At 42.2% G+C, this 21,712-nt stretch overlaps 2 protein-coding genes across 2 annotated transcripts in view; one reads left to right on the forward strand and one right to left on the reverse strand.

Annotated features, from left to right (window-relative positions):
- The window catches only part of WDFY4 (WDFY family member 4), a 223,540-nt gene that overhangs the window by 33,914 nt on the left and 167,914 nt on the right, over positions 1 to 21,712 (reverse strand). Inside the window, exon 49 of the mRNA XM_054690149.1 lies at positions 138 to 180. Within this exon, the coding sequence (XP_054546124.1) occupies positions 138 to 180 (43 nt within the window). The remainder of the gene's footprint in view (positions 1 to 137; positions 181 to 21,712) is intronic.
- Positions 10,212 to 20,821, forward strand: LRRC18 (leucine rich repeat containing 18). Its single transcript, XM_037496154.2, has 3 exons — positions 10,212 to 10,339; positions 16,285 to 17,150; positions 20,470 to 20,821. Exons 2-3 carry the CDS (start codon positions 16,387 to 16,389, stop codon positions 20,510 to 20,512), a joined length of 807 nt encoding a protein of 268 aa, XP_037352051.1. The 5' UTR covers positions 10,212 to 10,339; positions 16,285 to 16,386; the 3' UTR covers positions 20,513 to 20,821.

Below are 21,712 nucleotides of genomic sequence, written 5' to 3' on the forward strand. Positions count from 1 at the left end.
AAAAACCGAGATCCCTGCTGATTAATCCACATATTCTCGCTCTTCATCACTGCAGTCTGAGCTATTTTCTGAGTTTCGCTCCCAGAAGGTTTCTTTGGGCCTGGGGCAGGGGTTGGGGTGGGGGGTGGGTCATGTACCTGCCACCTCTGCAGCATGATCCTCTCGGAGCTCGGGTATTTCCTGTGGGACAGAAATGATGGTGGTGAGCTAACATCTCAAGGCATGGGCCAGGGGAGAGGTGGCAATTTTGGGGGCCCTGTGGGGTCAGAGAAGCAGGAGACGTCCCAAAGCACACACAACACTCCCAGCCAGGGTGACAAGACCACACTCTAAGCCCTTCTTGGACAACCTAATTAAGACTAGGATCTGGCTGTCAGCGTTGGTCATAGGGGATGCCGGAACATGTTCTGCCTTAGTGGGCACATGGAGAAGTCCCAGGGACATGCTGAAGCAGGCCCAAGCTCAGACTGGGCTTCCCATAGCCACATCCTGGCCATCTTTGTCCATGTGCATATAATACATGTGAATGTGATTTTAAAAATGAAAATGCTGTAGAAGGCCATAAATCATACAATAAGTCATAGATATTTATATAATAATAAAATAAAAGACTCTTAGTTCATATTGCTCCCAAGAAGTGTCCACACTTCAAAGTTTTCAGAAAAGTTGTCCCAATATGCCTACCTATATGCTTACAATTTTTAAAAAATCCATCATACAAGGGACTTACTTAAGTTTCCACCCAGCCTCACTGGCATAACAGGTCTCAGGAGACCAGCTCCCATTGCTGTCTGGCCTCCTCTCTACAGCAGCAGGACACCATCATACACGTGGATCGGCATTGATTGAGCCTGACCCCCATGAAAGTCTTTGTCCTAACAAATGATGTTTCCATGACCACCACAGGACATAAATCTGCATACTTCTGAGAGGTATTGATGAGATAAGTTTCTGGTAGTGCTACTACTGGGCCAAAGAGTCCAGGTATTTTCAGTTTGACTACATATTGTGAAAATGTCCTTTAAAAAGGCTGCACCAATGTAAACTTCTACAAGCACAATTAAGAAATGCAAATTAAACAAAAGAAATACTGGGTTTTGAGCAATCTGGTAGGAAAGAGTTTAAAGTGTAACAAAATGTAGTATTGGGAAAGATATGGGGAAAAGGCTTTCTGTATGAAGTGCCCCCTCTGTTCAGTAGAAACTTGCAGACCCCTGTTTCTCCACCTCTTCAGAGTTTCTTTTCCAGCTGTTTTCTTTCCCCCTCTGTCTCCTTGAGACTCTCCTTCTACTCTCAGTACCAGGTAGGTACTCGAGATATTCCACCAAGTCATGTTTCCTCTTCCTAGCCAGGCCTCTGTCTCAGTCCTGTTCAGGCGCTCAGGGACCACACTCTCACATGCTTTCTCTGTTCCACCATATACACTCCAGGCCTCTGTCTGCATAAGGCCTGGCTACCCACATGCCTCATCAGGGACACCACCTCTTCATCTTACCACAGCACCACCATCACATCACCTGCCCCAGGTTCCCCATCCTTCCTCATTCAGTTCTTTCCTTGGCATAATTCTTCCCTTCCAAAAGCAGAAAACAACTTCCAGGCTGAGATCCACCTCTCCTCCCTAGTAGGGAAATCATCTATTTGGTCCATTTTAGCTGGGTAAACAACAAAAGTGCACAACCACAGAGGAGAAACATGGTCCAATTTATTATTTTAGCTTGCAAATGCTCAAGTGAAGATCCTGTTCTCCTGCTCTGTCTATGAGCCTACCACTGTCCCCGTTTTACAGGCCAGAAACAAGGGCAGAGTCCAGGCTGGAGATATTGGGCTCTAGCCACATTGAAAAGGACATGTCCTGAACCTGCTAATTCTGACTTTATTTTAGAAAGTTGACAGTGGACTAGGAATAGGGGAATACATCGTGCCTTTGAGAATCCAGGAAATGAGAGACAGCACTGTAATTTTCCCTTCCAGGAAGGGTTCTAGAATTTTATCTATGGTCTTTTGTGACTATGCAACCAGACGGAATGGTGTACAGAAGATAAAGGCATTTCACCAGCCCATTCCCTGCTTCATCGGCTATGAGCTCCAAGGAAGATCCATCATTTTGTTACCATCAGAAAAGGACACCACTACCAACAGTGCCAGGACACATAACCAAAGGTGGGTTTTATTTTTAAAAAAATTTAATTCATATTAATATGAAGGCAATTCATATTCTTGGAACAACCTATGTGAATTTTGTAAATATCTGATAATCAGTTTTAAGTGTCTCAATAGTTAATAAACTGCATCGTCCTGCCATTATAGTATAAATTTTAGATTAAATTAGAGATGGCTCTTGGTGTTCCAAAGCCTTCCTGGGGTCTGGAGGAGACAGCATGGGAAAGAGTACTGGCTTTGGAGTCAATAGAACTGGGTTTCAAAAAGAATAACTATAAGACAGAAAATATCAAAATCGACAAACAACTATGAACCAGAAACACTCTATGGTGGGTGGGGGGCGGGGAAAAGAGGGCTTGGGATCAAAATAAGGGGCCTGTAATTGTATGGGGAATATAAAAAATAAAATTTAAATTAAAAAAACCTGGGTTTCAAATTCAGAGCACGACTTGACTACTCTGAACAGCTGTCAGTTCATCCTTCTAACAGGGTTGGCCCCATCTGTCACAAAGGAGTGCTAGGAGCACAAGAGCCACCATGGACGAGACTCATACGAGCATGGGCCCCCATGGGCATGGGGTCTCTCAATGGGAATAGTACTCGTAGGTGTTGATGATGATCAGGGCCGGGTTGATTCTTTTCTACTCTGAAAGAACAGAGTGGTAAGATGGAAGGCTACCTCTGGTCAAGACCTGCCTGGTTCTGTCAATATCTTTCTGAATGATCTTAGAAGAATTATGTCACCTGTGAATCAGATCACTTGCCTAGTCAACCTAGCAGTTGACAAGGGTGAGGAGCCTCTTAAGTATCTGACATGGAGTCTGTAGGCCAAGAGCGCAGGACTTAGTCAATCAGAGATGCAGCTGAGAAGAATGGAGGAACTCAGTTAGTGAGGGCTGGGGGGTTGCTCTGCTTAACCTAAAGGTAGCCTAACACAGTGGGTCCCAGAAGACATCTTATTAAGTCCAAGACAGGGGTCTAAACTCCTCTGGGTGACTTCCAAAGATGGGAGCCTTATCTTTAAATCAGAACTTCGAGGGAGGTCAACTGCTAGAGCGAATGTTCAAATTCTTCCTTATTTTGAGTAGCAATTTTTATCTATGTTGCTCCATTTTTAATCAAATCTCTGTCCTTCAAACCCTAGAAGTGCTTTAGAGGCTGAGTACTGCTGTCACATGGCCTTGTGGCCTTCCCTATTCTAGAATATCAGTGTCCCCCCATTCGCCTCATGGTCTTACCTTAACTCCACCCCCTTGGATTAGGTCTACCTAATTCCTCCACACCGCCCTGAGCCTATACCCAGTGCATGCCAGAGGCAGAGCCCGGGAACTTACTTCTTTCCGGGGAGGCAGGCAGAGCAGCCTGAAGGGGGCCTGGCCCAGGCCAAATGGTCTCTATGAAGGAACTGGTCCGGCTAGAGGCCACACCCTCTCGGCCTAGGAAGGAATGGATCTGAGCTTCTCTGCCCATTCTTCTCCTCACTTCTGGGGCTGGGGACTAGGGTTAGCTCTGAGGCACCAAGAAAATAACGTGCAGGCACCCAAGGAGGGCCCACAGGGAAACCCGGGCTCATTAGCTAACGTGGACACATTCTGAAATCCTGCTGCCAAATTCTTCTGCATTTCTCCTACAAGACAGACATGAGGCTATGGTAAGACAGATCAGTGAGTAACTGAGGGGTGTGTTCCTGGGGTTGGAGGTGTCAGGAAAACAGAAACCATAAGGTGAGTAAGCACATCTTAATACCATGAGTATAAAGGTATGCTTTATACTCATCTGGGCAAATTAGAAATGCATGTCTGCTAATGGGTTTGGGTTTACATCTCAGGACAGGGCAAGTGTTTGCCGGCATCTGGCTGGGTGAGGATCTAGAGTGGGGAACTCATGAGGTGGTGTGTGGTATGAGGAAAGTTTCCAGTGAGGAGCCAAGAGACTGGTACTAAAAACAAAATCCCCACTTTTTTTGGTATCTCCTCAGAAGTTAATTGGAGCCAACCAAAAGAAACCACAAAGAGACAGATTCAACCAGAGATTCTTCCCTGTCCTAACAGGATATTGACCCTTCTTGTTATAAATTCTTGACTTCATTTCTTACATACAGTTCTAGACCCAGTAAAAGAGCAATTAATAATTGTCTAATGCATACAGATTGCTAAGACATTTTGCCTATTGTCTAATTTTCTCAAAGATCCACCAAAGTGGCCATTATCTCCACTGGGGTTAAAGGTGGCGTGCAAAGCAGGCAAGTTCAAGATGGCTCGCTGGAGCCACCCCAAAGTCCGACCCCTGCAGAACACATTCTCATGAACACTCCACACAGGGCTGGCAGACAGCACCTGCCAGGATCATACCTCGATCCCCGCCTCTGAAAACAAGCTCTTTCACTCATGCTGAGAGGGGGAACAAAAGCAAACAAAAAGCAACAGCAAAAATCTTGGAAGGCAATTACATGACAAACTAGTAACTTGTGTATATTTGCAGGCATTCACTTAAAAAATGAGCATTAGCAAAGTTACCAGATTATTACTGCACAACCGCACCATAAACATGATGCTATAGATATCTGGAAGTCTGGGAGGTTATGCAACATGAAGTTCCTCCAGGTGCTGAGCTTAAGCATCTCTAATTTTATAAGGTTTTACATATCTGCATTTTAAAATATATTTATCGTCTGTTTTTTCCTTCTTAAAATATTGATTTTGTTTATCTGTATTTTATGATTTTCATATTTCATGAATACTATAATTAGAAATATACTAGAGAGTAGGATTTTGGTAATTTAAAGTTTGTGCTTACCTTCATTTGTAATTAATTTGTAATTTATTGTCTAAATCAAATAATCTATTTTATTTTATTTTGGGTTAAACAAAAATAGTGGTGGTGTTCATCAGTTTTTATAGTTAACTATTTTTTTAATTTGATATTTAATTTTATTTTTCTTTTAGCTCAAACTATTTTACTTTTTTTGTAGATTCCAAAATTTTTGTTCTTTGGGTTGATTTTGTGGATTTAAAATTATTTACTAATGATTTTACTTATTCCCTGATTTACAGCTGGTTGGTATAATTTATAGTACTCATTTTTTATTTCTATATATGCATTTTCTAATTTTCTACAATGTTATTTTATTATTTGCATACCGATGTTAATGTTTTTGCCAATTTTCTCCATTTATGGGAATTTAATTTCAAGAAAAAAAACTGAACAAAGAGACTAAACATGTACAAATATATTCATGGCAGCATTATTCATAATGGTGCCAGACTGGAAACAACAGGAAGAGCAAAATACTCCAGATTCTGCATTACACATTTATTCAAACTGGAGGATTTAGAAACTACATATAGGCATCTAATAACAATGTTAATTGAAAAAGAATATAGGATTATAGGATTTTCCGATTTTTATAAGCATTATAGTCACTCTGATTTCATCCTGTAAAAAGGGCACAAAAAGGAACTTGCAGGAAGTAATTAAAATCAAATAAACACACAAAAGACAGCCATTTCAAAAACCAAAGAGCAGGAAAAAAAGATGTGGACAAATTCTAAGGAAATGGATATTTTATAGGACTCCTTTGGAAGCATCAGACATTTGTTCCTTAAAAGAGGCAAAGGTGGCTTTTATCCCAAGTTAGCAATGTTACTTCCAGTGGTCGCCATGGAAGCCAGCAGGCTCTCGCCTTGTTCTGTGGCCCTCCCCCACTGCACTGCTGGGAATCACCAGCAGGAGGGCTCCTGCGAGCACCCCAGGAGGCTGGGCTCCCTCCATGTGGGAAGCAAGCAGAGCCAGCTAGTAAGTTTGGGTGTCCTGGAGACCCTTCCAGCCATGGGTGTCCTTCCCCTGACTGGCTGGTTTCAAGATTACGTTAATCAACACCAAGTCCCAAGCCTCCTGTTGCCTGGTGACAAAGTTTCACACTTCAGAAGGAGGAACTGGGACTGACAGGGTAAGTTTTCTCTGGTGGTGGTCCTGTATTTATTGATTTGCTTTAACTTTGCCAAATAATAACCACTTTAAACTCTGCTCTTTTCTCTCCTCCTTTGAGTAAGCAACTTTGGAAATGCCAGCTTTCCTGGTGTGTTTTATTTACAAACTCCAGACGCGAGCTAATTCATTATTTAAGAGAGGAGGAAGCTGGCACTGAGCCCCAGTCAGGAAGGGCAGCTACCTGGGCAAGCTTGGGGAGGGAAGTGTGTGGCTCTCTGAGGCTCCCGGAGCATTTTTGTGGCTCCACAAACCGGTGGAAACTAGTGTTTGAGCTACTTCTTCACACAACCGGTTACCCCTTTATATATATATATATATATATATATATATATATATAAATATATATATAAACCCCTATATATATATATATATATAAAGATTGTTAAACAAATAAATGAATGTATTGAATGAGCAAAGGAGTAACTTGGGCTATAGCAAGCCCTAGAGTTTAAAAGTGGTCAGAAGTATACTCATAGCAACAAGTTATTGTTATATTTCCATTTTCTCATTATTGATGTTATTATTAATTATTTGTACTTAGAAGATTTCAGACTTTTGTTCCCAGGAAATAACAAAGATTGTTCTGCTAGTCTTGTATCTGGAATTAATGACCACTGGGGAGTCCTGAGAGAACTACTTTGAGGGAACTAACGCAAATAGTGCTGTTTGGTGAATTTATCGGTGTTATTTACCATCACAAAGGCACCGATTGTAGGGGCCAGATAATTACTTACTGAGTACCCACCACACACTAGACATGTAACATACAGTTATCACCTCTTTCACTCCTCACAACAACCTGCAATATCCTAACCCATTTTGCAGATCATAAACTGAGCTCATGATTAAAACCAGGTTGTAGTGAAGGTGGGTATGGATCCCAGTCCCATGGCTTCATAGCACCTTTATTTCCTGTCGTTCACATGCCTGATTTCTTTTAAGACCTTATATACACAACATGTAAGGAACAGGCAAGATGGCTAAGTCATGGGCATTAGCCTTCTCTGGAGAATGCTCAAGAGCTGCTTGTCCTAAACAAAGTGCCATGTTCACATCCTTCCTAGCAAGTTTTATCTATTTACCCAAAGTCATCAGCAGAGGGTCTCTTACTGGTGACAGTATTGAATGCTTCAGTAATGATGCCAAATAAGCATGATAAACACTCAGGGAGTGGGAGGCAGAATGAAGACTAAGCATACCCAAAAGCCCACATAAAATATATTTAGGCCATGGCTCTATGGAAGAAAGAACAGCCAACTAAGGAGGATCTATGGGTGGCTCTGTGGTGGGGGTAAGTTTGCATCATTAATTGGGGGATCAGAGAAGACTGAATTGAGAAGGTAAAATTTACCCCAAATCTTTAAGAATGTAAGGAGATCAGCCAAGCAGGTATTTGAGAGAACAACTTTCTAGAGGAATGAGAGAGCTGGAGCAAAGGCCCTAGGAGGAGATTGCCAGGCACATTAGAGGCACAAGTGGGCTCTGTTGGCTGATGCGGGAGAGAGAACGGGGGAGCATGGTGAGGAGTCCCTCGGGAGGTCAGGGAGGCCATGGGGAAGACAGAAAGGACTCTGGCCTTGACTTAGATGAATCAGGGGTTGCTGAAGGGTTGCTGGAGTCAAGGGGCAAAGTAGTTGGACAGGCTGTGTTTTCTGACAGCTCTGTGGAAAACAGATTGCAAAGACCAGAGCAGGAAAACAAAGTAGGAGGCTTCTGCACATGTTCCCATGAGAAATATGGGTGACTCAGTCTAGCCAGGCATGAGAGCAGATGGTGGGAAATGGGGGATTCTAGATGTATTTTGACTATAGAGTCAAGCAGGATTTCCTGATGGATTGGCCATGGGTGTAAGTGGAAAGGGGTGTTGAGAGTAAAGCCACCATGTGGGGCATGAATACAACTGAGAGATGCTGTTGCTCTCCCCAGGGGCAGAAGCCTCTTGGTGGACCGACTGACAGCAAGCTCAATTTTGAATACACTGAGTTTGAGATGTCTTTACTGTGCCCGCACCTCAGCATGTCTCACTGAGACCCGATGGGGTTCTGGTGCAGAATGCACACCCCACAGGGCACTTGAGGTGATCTGCTCCCCACTCAGTGATTCTGGGGGACTTGTGTCTTAAAGAAGTAAGGACGCTGGACCATGTGACTCGACTCGGGCTTCTCCCCAGTGGAATCCTGGAGTCCCGGCTTCACTGTTGATCAGTGATGTTCTATCCTTGCCACCCCCCATAAAGTCACAACTGTCCTTCCAAAGCTTTCACTCCCTCACCCCTCACCCTTGGAGACCAGCCCCTTTTATTATCCTCCTTACAGAAGTGGGAACTGAAGCTCAAGGAAGCTCAGGAGGGCATTGAGATGGCATTGAGGGCATTGAGATGGCAAATGGGAAGCTAAGGCCCCTCTACACTCCCCCTGCCAAGCAACCGACTTGGACCCCAGTTTCTTTACTGCAAGGGAGATAGTGACTGCGTGGAAGAAATGCAATAATGTCTGTTTGGCAATAGCTGTACTTCTAAGCCATTTGGGTTGAAATTGAATTAATGTTTCTCACTTTGTGGGGTGAAGGTGACAGAACTGACTTCTGCTCTTTGCCTTCCCATGTCGTGGAGTTGGTTTGTGTGTTTGAATCTATTGGCTGATGAACAAGGCATTTCTAGTCTGTTAAACTAATAATCTTAATATTTTATTTTAATTGTAAGGCACCTATTCCCTTTTGTTCCTTTAACAAATCCAATTAAAACAGAGTACATTCAGACTTACAAAATAGATGCTATTAAACCAATAAGAAATCATAATCTTCTGTTATTGGGCCATGTGACCCCTGGGAACTTTTGCTCCAAATAAAAGTTGAATTCTTATTATCCGAGGGTGGTGGTGGGGGCAGCTTGACAACTAAGGACTTTCCAGGCAGCACTTGGGCAGAGCAGCACTGGCGCTATAGATACAGAAGTAAATGATACCTGAGCAGACAAAGCTGCGCATGCATAATGTCCCGGTAAGATACTTAGAGCTGCCTTGATCAAATTAACCAGATAATTGCCAAAATGAAATGAATCTGATCATTTCCAAATAGACATTCTGTTTGCTGCTTTATAGGCATGAAGGCGGGAGCTCTGATGTCATGGGAAGAACAGTTCATCTAGAAGCCCTAGAATAAGGCAAGTTATGTGAGACTGAGTAAAGCACTTTCCCCCCTACCCTATTCTATTACCCTTCACCCCCAGCCCCTCTCCTTCTGGTCCCCCCCACTGCCCTGTTCCTTTATCTGGGGGAGATTATTCCTACCTAAAAGAAGTGTGAGGACTAAATGAAGTGGCAGATGGGAGACTAAGGACCAGAAGTCTTCTAAGGGCTTTTGTAAAGAATGTGTGAGGTGGGGGTGGACAGAATCACAGATTGGCTAATGGAAGAGATTGTTGTTTGGAGGAAAGAAAGTGCCCCTTACAAGGGGCTAACTTTTAAAGTATGCCTACAGGATGAGAGCAAACTTGTGGTAGCCTCAGGACCGTCTCCCAGAGCAGAAGAGGGGCTGGTTGGTCCCTTCTCTAATGAACACCCAGGATACAGGACGTTAATGTTCCAGGGACATGCTGGAGAAAAAACCTGGATCTCTTAAAAAAAAAAAAAAAAAAAAAAAAAACCAGCCCAAACCTGGATCTCCTGTCCCTCACTGAGGTAGGAAGTTCACAGCATGAAGGGCCAATTTGAACAGGAGGGGCTGAGGGTCAGAGTCCTGTCTCCATCTCGGCCACTTGGGGGCGCACGCCCACTAGGTGAACTGGCTGATAGCATTTGTACCCTTTAAGTCTGTCTGTCTCTAACACACACACTGCCAATCTCCAAACTCTTAGTTAAATAATTCCATTAATGCTACTGAAAAGTGTTTAAAATCCACACTACTTGTATATATATGGATATATACATACATATATAAAAATAAGTATGTGTACGTCTATGAAAACAAGCACCCTACATATTGATCCCTGGAGTGTGGGTGGGCCAAACAGAGATCCTTTCTTCTGACACCCTGGTTGTGTGTTGTCCCTCCAAAAGGTTGGTGGGAGATTTACATTCCTGACTCCTGCGGGAACTACGGCCAACAATTGCATCTCCAGCCCCTCATTCTCCATTGCGTTGGCCAGCCACTTGAGCAGGAATGCACCATTCCCTTACGCCGCCCATGGGTGAGCATCAGTGAAGCTCCCTGGGGAACCCATACCCAATAGAATGGACCTGAGCCAGGCTGGTCACCCAGAGACTGAGGACCTTGTGACACTCCTCAGTTCTAATGTCAGCGAGCCCCTCGGTGGCCAAAAAGGCAACATACCTTTTTGAGGTCACAGGGGGAAATGGCCCTAATTTTCTGTTGCAGAGGTGGCTTTCACCCAGGGAGTGCTAGGATTTCAGAATACCTTACGCTCCTTGGAATCAGTGGGGGCCATGTGCCCCAAGAATGAGGCGTTTCCTACTTCTGGAGCCAAGGCATGGGGAGGGGTGCAGCATAGTTTAATAAAAAGAACATCGATACATCAAAGTTATAATTATGTTGTGCTCTGTGATGTCTCTGTGACGTCTCTGTGACCTTGGGGAAGTCAATTCACTTCTCTGAGCCTCAATTGTCTTATTTTAACAATAAGATTGCCACTTTGCTAAGTTTCTCTGGAGATTAGAGATACATGAAAGGCCGAGCAGCATGTTTGTATGAATTACTTTGATGAATGAATGTGAGTGGGTCTGGACATGCAGCAGCTCCAGAACTGATGTCAGCCACATGCCCCCAAATCTTGAGGTCCCTGTAAGACTGCACTCCTGCTGTCTACATCTCTCTCCTGCCCATCCTCACCAACTCTGCCAAGTGTTTGGTGGAGCTATTGCTCTAAACACCACAAGTTTTTCTGCCTCTAGTCTCCCCTTTCCTAGCAATCTGTCCTTCTGCCGCAAGAAAGAGGGGCTCAACACAACACAGCTGGGGGCAATAGTAGAAAAATAAAAGCACTTCATGATTCTACCCCTCCCCATTAGTCTATACTCCCCAAAGCAGATAACACTGTGAAACAAGTAGCAAAGCATGCAATTCCTGGTCCAGAGTGGACATGACGAGGAGCATTTCTTCCAGTGCAAACTACACCTGATTCAAACATTAGTGCCTATTTTAGGGGGCTGGTCCCTCCACAGATGGCCCACAGTGACCACCTGTGTCTCCACATGGCTTCTCATGTGAAGGTACAGCATGTTCTACGACAGGGTGGAGGGCATGGGAGATGTGAGGTCACAGCAGAGGTGAGGCTGTTCTGTTCCAAGCCTAATGAGTCTCCTGAGGGTTGGGAGGGCAAATACATGCAATGACTTTTGAATTAGTGACTTTGTTGAGGGAAGTTTACAGACTTTCCCTAAAGAGCCATCTATGAGCAAAAGATATTTCTCATCCTTATGGCATGAAACTTATCTGTGAATTTAATCCCAAATTCTGATTGTGAAATGGTGGTGACTTTCGGAATTTCAGTTCTGGAATGTCTCTGTCCTGAATCTCAATGCATCAATCAAAAGAGTGAAATAATTAGTGTGAGATCACATTGGCAAAATGTTTAGAGATATTGGATATATACAAAGTCAGTTTTACTTAAAATTATAGTTAAAGATACATGGTTGTGAAGCACCAGATAAATTCAATTATCATAGTGGGGATAACAATCTTACAACTGAAAATGTTTGCAAATATTGTGATGGCATTAAAATATAGGTTGCCATTACATTTTTAATTTTGCTATCCATGGGGTGTCCCACCATGCTGCTTTATTCACAATGACTAGATAGAAAAATTAATTAGAAATTAAAGTCGAACCAACTGGTCCAGTTTTTCCAAAGCATAGAAACCGATTACGGAAGACAAGACAGTACATTTCAGCCTCTAAACTGTTCACATGAAATCTATTCTACATCTATACATCCATTTGTCTGCCTATCATCTATCTATTAATCATCTATTTTCCCATATATTATCTATTGATGAATCTATCTGTCTTTCTACATATCTCCCTCTGTAATTGTCAGCTCCCTTGGGTGGGTTGATTCTCCTCAATACTTGAGGATTCCATGAATTGATACGAACAGGCCATCTAACCAGTTTTAGTTGTATCATAGATCATCAGTTTCATCCTTCTTTTGCTAACATTTATGCTCCTATTCACTGGGCAGGCCAGGGCAGCTTCTTGTGGTGTCAGCAGTTTAGGGTATCTGGATTAACCCTGAGCAACACAGCACAACATGCCCTTTTGCCCATAGGAAAGAGGGTTTCGACAGCCAGCCAAGTCAAGAGTCCCCCAAGAGTCAGCGTCCCAATCAGATAGCACAGTGGCCTTGAGGAGAAGCATAAAGGGGTGGGGGCTGATCATGTGCCAACTGGCCTCAGGTTGCCTGGTGACTTCTGAGGAGAAGATGAAGGAAGGGCATTATCCCAGCCAGCCCTTGCAGGTGATTAATGAGCAGACTCAGGGTTGATGGGTTTGTTGACGAGCTGCTCCTTAATGGAGAAGTTCTCTGTAGACGGCGCCATGCTGCTCCCTCCCCATCATTCATCAGAGCTGGGAGGTCTTCTTATCAGGTGTGAGTGGGCTGTGGGGGCTGGGGGGGACTCAGCTGGGCCCAGCTGGCTGTATTTCCAGTCTACTGGAAGCATCCCTTCCCATTCAGAGGCCCTCTAACCCATGAGTAGTATATGTGGGCGCTCTAAACTGAGCTTTATCTTAAATAAAAGAAATAGGAAAGACAGCTGAGGCTTCTGTGTGCTCAGGGGGAGCCTAGTGGCCAAATCCATTACACTTTAGATTTTAGCTCCATAAGCTAGAGAACTGGTGCTGTTTCTTGCTCACCAGGGTAGTCCGGAGGCTTGGGACATATTAGGCTCTCAATACACTTACTCAAAGAGTGAGCAAATGAATGAATGCAGGATTAAGCACATACACATGGCTTAAATTAGTCCCAAAGGACTAATAAAGGAGACTTTACTCTTTGCTCCATCCCATGGGATTGAGCTGACAAGGAAATACTATATTTTGCAGTGTTTGGGACATACGTATCCTCAACACTATCATTGTTTATATGAAGCGCATGTTGGGCATCTTGTAATTTTATTTGCTACAAGTGGCAACATTACCAGGAGAAGTCACTGATAAAGACCAGAACACAGGCTACTCTCCATCTCAGTCCATCTTGTCTTTGAGATATTTTTTTAATTAATTAATTTATTTATACAAGCACTGGGTACAGTCAGAAGCGCGGGAAGGTGAGAGAATTCACCGAGCCAGAGCGGGGAACAGAGCAGGCAGAAGGACCGACGTACACTGCTGAGGGGAGCAGCGGGTGGCAGGAGAGGTCTGCGCGCCATGTAGGACCCTCCTCTGGTGTCTTTGAGATTTTTAACTCAAGTGCAGGAGAGCAGGTTTTTTAACAAGCTACCTTGTGCATCCTGCATTGTGAACATGTGCACACACATGTAAACATGCACACTGTACATCACATTTACATGCCCTTCTGGAGCAGAACAGTGTTGAGTCAGGACACCAAAAAGTCACAGCCTTTTAGGGCACACTGAGCAAAAACAACCATGGTGATAATAACGGAAATAGAATATGAAGTCTCTAGTATTTTTAAATTAAAAATTTACCCATAGTAAAATAGCATTTTGTGTGTATACTTTTCTGATACAGTTTCATGTAACCATTACCAGTCAGGATACAGGCAGGTCCTGCTCCCCAGATCACTCCTGCTGTTCCCTGAAGTCAAACCTTCCTACCCCTAACCCCTGGCACTCACTCATTTGCTTTCTATACCTACCGTTATGACTTTTCCAGAATATCATATACATGGAATTATTTTCTTATGTTTGAGATTCCTTAGGTTTGTTGAGATTGGCGTCTTTAATTCAGCAAAATGCTTTTGAGATTCATCCAACTTGTTGCATATCTCCATATAACTGTCCTCTTCATTTTTAATAGTCTTTCGTTGTAAGGATGTTACAACTTCTTTATTTATCCACCCACTAAAGGACATTAGTTTGTTTTCTTTCTGGTTTTTGGAAATTATGAATAGAACAGCTCCAAGCACATGTGATCAAGTTTTTGTGTAAATGAAAGTTTTCATTTTTCTTGGGGAAATATTGGGTCATATGACGGGTCAAATGGCTTGGGGTGATACTGGGTCATATGGCTAATTTTTTACAAAATTACCAAACTCTTTCAGAGTGACTGTACCACTTGAATTCCCAACAGCAATATAGGAGCACATCTTTAACAAATCAGTTTTCACTTTTCATTTTGTTTTTTATTTTAAACATTTTAATAACTGTGTAGTAATATCTGATTGTGATTTTAATGTGCATTTCCCTAGGGACTAATGATGTTGAGTAACTTTCTGTTGTTTTGTTTGCTTCTATTGTAAAATGTCTTCTTAAAACTTTTGGACATGTTTTATTTTTGTGTTTTGTTGCTAACTTTGAGTTCTTTATTAGATTTTGGCCACCAGTCTCTTCTCGGATATGTGATTTGCAAATATTTCTCCCAGTCTATACCTTGCTTTTTCATTCCCTTTTGTTTTGTCCACAGCAAACATTTTTAATTTTATTTAAGTACAACGGCTCAATATTTTCTTTCATGAATTGTACTTTTGTCTAACTAAAGTCATTCAGATCTTTTCCTTTAAAAGTTTTATAGTTTTATCTTTTTCATTCATATCTATGCTTTTCATTTTGAGTTAATTTGAGTTATTTCTTAAGTCAAGATTCATTGTTTTCGGTACATGAGTTCTAACAGTTGTTTCCCATTGAATTTCCTTTGAACTTAGGTTAAAAAAAAATGACAAATGACCAGATTAGCCGTATTTGTGGGGATCTATTTAAGGATTCTATTTCTATCCTGTTGATTTATATATCTGTCCATTCACCTTGCCACAGGTTATAACTACATAACTTTCAAACTGGAAAGCAACAGTTCTTAAACTTCTGCCTTTTCAATATTGCTTTGGATTTCTTGTTCCTTTTCTTTTTACTATAAATTTTAGATTTTTATTCATATACACAAATAATTTTGCTGAAATTTTGTTAGGAATCATATTAATCTTTAGATCAATTGGTTTTCTAGCTAGAAACTCAAGGATATTGTCTCCTTGATCTACTGTGTACTTTCTGCCAGTGATTCTGCCTCTAGGCTAAGTGGCTGTAGGGCAGAAAAAAAGTAACTGCCAGGATCTTGGGACCAAAATTGGGTCACAGACAATGGTCTAGCTCCTCTTCAGAGTTTTATTTATTTATTTATTTATGTTTTTGTTTGTTTGTTTGTTTGTTTATTTTTTAATGATTTATTCATAGTTGTAGATGCCTGCCCACTGAGCCCAGATACAAGGACTGCTTAGTGCTATGGTGGGGCCCTCAGTGCTGGAGTTATCTGCCATGACTTTCAGTGAGAGAGGTGTGAGCAGAGGAAGAGCAGGGGAGGAGACAGAAATAAGCAGCATTGTTTTTTAAGCTGTTTCAGGCCCAGTCCTGGCCCCTCATGCTCCTGGAGGCGCTCCCTCCCACTGGGGCTGGTGGAGGGTGCTGCCTCTGCTCCTGCTGTGGTAATTGTAGCAGCCCCTCTGGGTCCAGAAAGCGAAGAGCAATAAACAGCATAAATCATTCTTAACTCCACATCTATGACCTCCTATCTAGGCTTATGTTGCTTCTGAGAGGTCAATAGTCTCAGACTAGGAGCTTGTGTGCTAGATAACTCTAAGGAAACACTGGATTTATGTGAGGGTCTGGAAAGTGGCAGACTTGGGTGGGGATGGGGGAGGGCATATGTGAAAGCCCAGGACAATAGAGAGATTCAGGTTAGGGGACAACACAGTCAGAGGGGTGCTGTGCATCCTCAGGCCAACCCTGCACCTCTCATTTCATATCTGAGAGCAATGAGGTCTGACAAGGACATTCAATTTGCTGAAGATGTTTAGTTGGGTTAGTTCTGTCAATGCCCTAATATCCTTTCTCTGTTTTTATACCATTAGAAAGAAGAGCATTATGATATGGGGGTGGAGGGAGTGGTGGTGCAACAATCTCCTGTCACCTCCTAACTAGGTATTTTTTTCTCCTCTTTATCAGAGTATATCTTCTAGCAGTTTCTTGTGACTTTTTTTCTCTAACGTATCACCATCCAATCAGTACAACATACCTCAAACATCCTCCCAAATATACTAAAAGAACATGGGCAAGGGCGGGAAAGGCCCCAAGGGCAAGAAGATCACCCTCAAAGTGGCCAAGAATTGTATCAAAGTCACATTTGATGGGAAAAAACGTCTTGACTTGAGCAAGATGGGAATCACCACCTTCCCCAAGTGTATTCTGAGACTCAACGATGTGGATGAACTTGATCTTAGCCGGAATTTGATCAGGAAACTCCCTGATGCAATATCCAAGTTCCAGAACCTGCGTTGGCTGGACCTGCACAGCAACTACATAGACAAGCTTCCCGAGTCCATTGGCCAGATGACCTCTCTGCTCTACCTCAATGTCAGCAACAACAGGCTGACCACCAACGGGCTGCCAGTGGAGCTCAATCAACTCAAGAATATCCGCACTGTGAACTTTGGCTTGAACCATCTGGAAAGTGTGCCAACCACACTGGGCGCTTTGAAGGAGCTCCATGAGGTGGGCCTTTTTGACAACCTGCTGAGCAGCATCCCAAATAGCATCTCCAAGCTCCCCAAGCTGAAAAAGCTCAATGTAAAGCGAAACCCCTTTCCCAAGGAAGAGGAGTCAACTGAGTTCTTAGATTCCATCAAGAGGTTAGAGAACTTATATCTGGTGGAGGAAAAGGATCTGTGTGGACCTTGTCTGAGAAAATGCCAACAATCCCGGGAAAGGCTGAACAAAATCAAGAACATGGCCGCAGTGACACCGAGAAAAGCCCTCTTTTCCAATTTGACCTCACCCAACTCCACGGCCAAGGAATCTCAGGAAGAATGGAGGTGACCTGGGACCCTGACCCTAAAGCAGGAAGGGAGGGATGATGGCAGTGGGCTACATCCACAAGAAGTTGAAAAATTCCCATTACTGCAATAGTTCTTCCAGTCAGGCACATAAAATACCTCTCTCTACTTCCTCGGCTTGTGATTTTGTTGACTGAGGGTGTTTAGTTTCCTGCCATTCTGCAATTTTCTTTCTGCTCTGCATATGCAGAGCCACACATTCAAGCAAATTTCACTTCTGCCTCAGTACTCTCCTCCCTACAGCTAATGCTGCCAGCACACTTGGGTCTCATTAGCACAGGTTTCAGGGCCAGCCACCAGCTCACCAACATGAAGCTCGTTCTAAGGAAATGCTTTGGGCCAGGGCTTCCAAAGTCAGAAGGAAGAGGGGCATTTGATCTTGGGAAGGGAACAAAATTGGGCCACAGAAATGGGCAGATAAAATCACTGAGTATTAACAGGTAACCTCTTGGACTCAAAGCTGAACTTTGAGTCCCTCAGTATTTGAGGGTTCCACATTCATGTATACAACCAACCTCAGAAGAAAATACTTACTATGTAGTTAGGCCTATGATGCTTGCATCTGTACTGAACATGTACAGACCTTTTCCTTGTTATTTATTCCCTAAGCAATACAGTATAACAGCTGTTCTCATAGCACTTACATTGCATTAGGTATTGTAAGTAATCTAGAGATTATTTAAACTATATGGGAGGATGTGCCTAGGTTATATATAAATACTCTTAATTATTTTATATAAGGAACTTGAGCATTCTCAGATACTGCTATTTGAGGGTGGAGAGGAAGTGAGTCCTAGAACCAATCCCTTTCAGGTCCTTAAGGATAATTAAACCTTATCTTTTATCTAAGGTTGCATAATTTGTTCTAGGTACTTTCTAGATTAAACCTGCAAGCTCTCACTGGCTGTGAGTGAAGTTGCACACCCATCTTATAATGTCCAGTGCTTTGCCAGGCCTTCATGGGAGTACAAGAATGGATGCAGATATGGGTTGATGCAGTTAATAAATAAATAACTTACTAGGTGCTGTGTTAGGTGCAGGCACTGTGCCCTGTGGGGGAAAGGTTGACTTGCCCTATGCAACCTGTAGGAAAGACCAGCTGAGAAAAGACAAGGCAGAGCATTATTGTCTGAGAAAGTTAGGAAATCAGAGCAGAGAGGTGTAGAGCTGGCTTGGCATTGACAAAAGCCAAAGATTCTGGAATGTAAGTCCAGAGCAGCTCTGCTGCTTACTGTCATCTCTCTGGGCCTCTTTAGCTACGGTTCCTTCACTTGTATGGCAGGAATAATACTGGTGCTAACTCCAAGGTCTGATGTGTATCTAGAGCAGACAGTACACAAAGGAAGGAGTAAATAGAACTAGAAACTGGTGCATCTCAAAGCTGAAATCCTACTTTGGAATGTGTCCCTAGTCAGACTAGATACTTTGTCAGAAAAGACCATGACAGAGTCAATTCTCCCAATAGATGAGAATTTTCTCTGATCTCTGTATCACTCACTCATACCTTCACACTGCCTAGAAGAAAAGGATCAAGTTGTATAGTGGTCAGTGGGAAAGCAACAAGAGCCATGTATTAACTCAGTGGGAATAACTTATTTTTTTCACATCACAAGACATAGCAGACAAGACACTTCATTTCTTCACTCTTCACTGCTTATTTTTCTTTGCAATGCTTAGCTGTGACAATTCTATCATATTTCAAAATTTCTGAAGATATAGTTTAAAATTTCCCTTTTCAGTTTTCTTTTTCATATGGTTTCCAGTATATAAGTCACAAAACCATGACATGATTTCAAATATAATAGTTGAAAAATCCACCATTCTACAGTGTAAACAATTATAATATCGATAGATTTCCTTTGTTATTTTTCTCTGTATATTTTTATGTAGTTAAAAATTTTTATGTAGCTTTCATGACATTTTTATCCTGCTTTGAAATCCAAGTTGCTACAAGTTCTTAATAACCATAATTTAAAACATCTGTAAGATAGTTAAATATGGATTTATGTAACTATAAGTTACTAGTGGACATTTAAGTTGTTTCCAGTATTTTCCTAGTAGAAATTGTTTTGTGATGAAAGCTTTATGATTAAGTTTTTTTTAATAGTTTGCATTATTTCCATAGCATTGCATCATTGTATAAATACTGTGGAACAGGTATTTTTTAAAAATAATTTTTGATTTAAGCTGTCAAGTAGCTTATAAAAAGTTTACACACATTTATGTATCCGCCTGCAATATATTAGAGAATCTGTCTCACTGCATCCTTGCCAGCCTTACATATTACTTAAACTTTTCCCTTCATTTATTGTCCAAAATTATTTACTAGAAGTCTTTCTCAAGATAAGCAGAGCAGTTGCACCTGCGAAGGACTTGATGAGATGTCATGCTTCAGGCTCAGGAGCGACTGATAGTGTGTTGGGGCTTGAGAATATCTAAGGCAGCCTTCCTGCTATTTTAACTACTTCATCCCAGGCTCAAGAAGTACAGAATCCATGCAGGGGGATGGGATCCAAACAAAGGGTGCATGCTAGTTATTTGGATACTGCTCACTTTCATTCCTCAGTCTTAAGACACAGCTTCTTTAGAATTAACATTCCTTTCATAGTCATTCAAAAGGATGGTCAGAGAACAGGAATTAAGAAAAACAGAGGCCATAGATGTGCCCCGCTGATCCACTCTCTCCATCACAGCACATTCTTCACTGCTCCTGGCCATGTCCTCAAAATCCCTCCCCAGTCCAGTCTCTCAGATTCACTGCCAGCTGAGCAGTTGGCATGCAAGGTGACATTTGTTTTCTATTTTTGTTTTTGCATCTTTATTATGCCTTCAGTCTTACAGACTTAGAAGGGGTCTTAAGTGCATTTAACTTCACCAGAATCAAGAGACAAATAGGCAGGGGACTCTGGTTTGCCACAGAATACAGTTGTATTATACACCTTGTTAGCCTGGAAACTGTATGGTAAAGCAAGAACTTGAGAGAGGGAGCAGATAGGAGTCAACTTGTACATTTTATTTCTTTTTCTGTCAAAGAATAAGTTTGATATTGATGTTCCTTCATAACCTAAAATATCATAATTACCTTTACTTCCTGGAAGTTGTATTAAGCCTAAAACACTTGGTAGGAAAACCACGGGGTATCACTTTCCTCAAATAGAACAAAAGCCCTGTTCATACTAGCCCAGTCATGACCCTCTCTGAAAACCTGGCATGACCTAAGTGTCCTTGTTTGACCCCTGTCCTTGCTGTGTCCATGACCTGGAGTAATTGCCTCAGTCTTTTGTGTCTCCATTCCCAGGATACGTTCGCCTGTACGCTCGTCAGTTACCGCCCTAGGGTAGCTAAAAGGCAAAAATTTGAAGACAATCAGCTAACAAGAATAAACAACTCTGAAGAAGAAAAGCCTTCAGTTAGGAGAAGAAAGAGAGTAGCAAGGAGAACATTCTGGAAGCCCATGTTGTTTTGGTGCTAGCCGAGTCACTGACTCCCTTCTTAAATACACTTTGTCTCTCTTTAACTTAAAGGTGATATATGTATGAAGATGACTTTGGGAAATGCTCATTTTATTTTTTAATGTATATAGAGGGAATATTTTAGAAAATGATATATGTTATATACAATTAAAAGTTTAAAAGAAGACTTTAAATCTTAAAAAACTTATGGTCTTTACATTTCACTCAAACTGGTAAAATCTCAACATTAGTACCTGTGATGTTACAGATGTAAAATACAACACCTTAAGCAATTAAAATTTATACAAGGGCCTCCCTGGTGGTGCGAGGGTTTAAGACACAACCTATGAGGCTGTCCTTCGTCACTGCAGCACGAATTCAATCCCTGGCCAGAGAGCTACCCATATGGCATGGCAGACCTCTCCTGGCTCACCTGCTGCTCCCCTCAGCAGTGTATTTCAGTTTATCTGCCTGTTCTGCTCCCCACTCTGTCTCTGGTGAATCCTCTCACCCTCCACACCTCTGGCCTGTACCCCAGTTCTTGTATGGATAAATAAATAAATCTTGTAAATAAAATTTATACAAAAAACTCAAAGAAAATATTCTGAGGCCCTCCCTGGTGGTGTAGGCGGTTCAGCGCCATACTGTGAAGCTGTCCTCAGCCTCTGCAGTGCAAGTTCGATCCTGGCTGGCCAGCAAGAATCCCACATGGTGATGCAGACCGCTCCTGTCTCGCCTGCTGCTCCCCTCAGCAATATATTTCATCAGTCTGCCTGTTCTGTTTCCCACTCTGTCTCTGGTGAATCCTCTCACCCTCCCGCGCATCTGGCCTGTACCCTGGTTCTTGTATAAATAAATAAATCTTTAAAAAAAAAGAAATATATTCTGAAATCCTACACATTTTAGCAAATTTTTTAGCAGTGCACAGATAAACAGGAAAAAGAAAACAGAGAAATTGAGACAAGAAAGATAACAAACAATAACATACAGACTTACATTCTATGTAAATAATTATTTACATTAATAATTACAGCAAATGTAAATATCAAGTAAAATTATGTCTCTGCGCTGCGAGTAAGATCTCCCATT

This window comes from Talpa occidentalis, unplaced genomic scaffold (genome assembly GCF_014898055.3).
Source record: "Talpa occidentalis isolate TD23 unplaced genomic scaffold, MPIMG_talOcc4v2.1 talOcc4.8, whole genome shotgun sequence".
Lineage (NCBI taxonomy): Eukaryota > Metazoa > Chordata > Mammalia > Eulipotyphla > Talpidae > Talpa > Talpa occidentalis.

What these genes read in the sequence shown, in the direction of transcription:
- LRRC18 (XM_037496154.2), top strand. Translation starts at nt 16,387, where the DNA reads ATGGGCAAGGGCGGGAAAGGCCCCAAGGGCAAGAAGATCACCCTCAAA. An exon ending in GAATCTCAGGAAGAATGGAG is followed by an intron (nt 17,151 to 20,469) that starts GTGACCTGGGAC and finishes CTCCATTCCCAG; the next exon opens with GATACGTTCGCCTGTACGCT.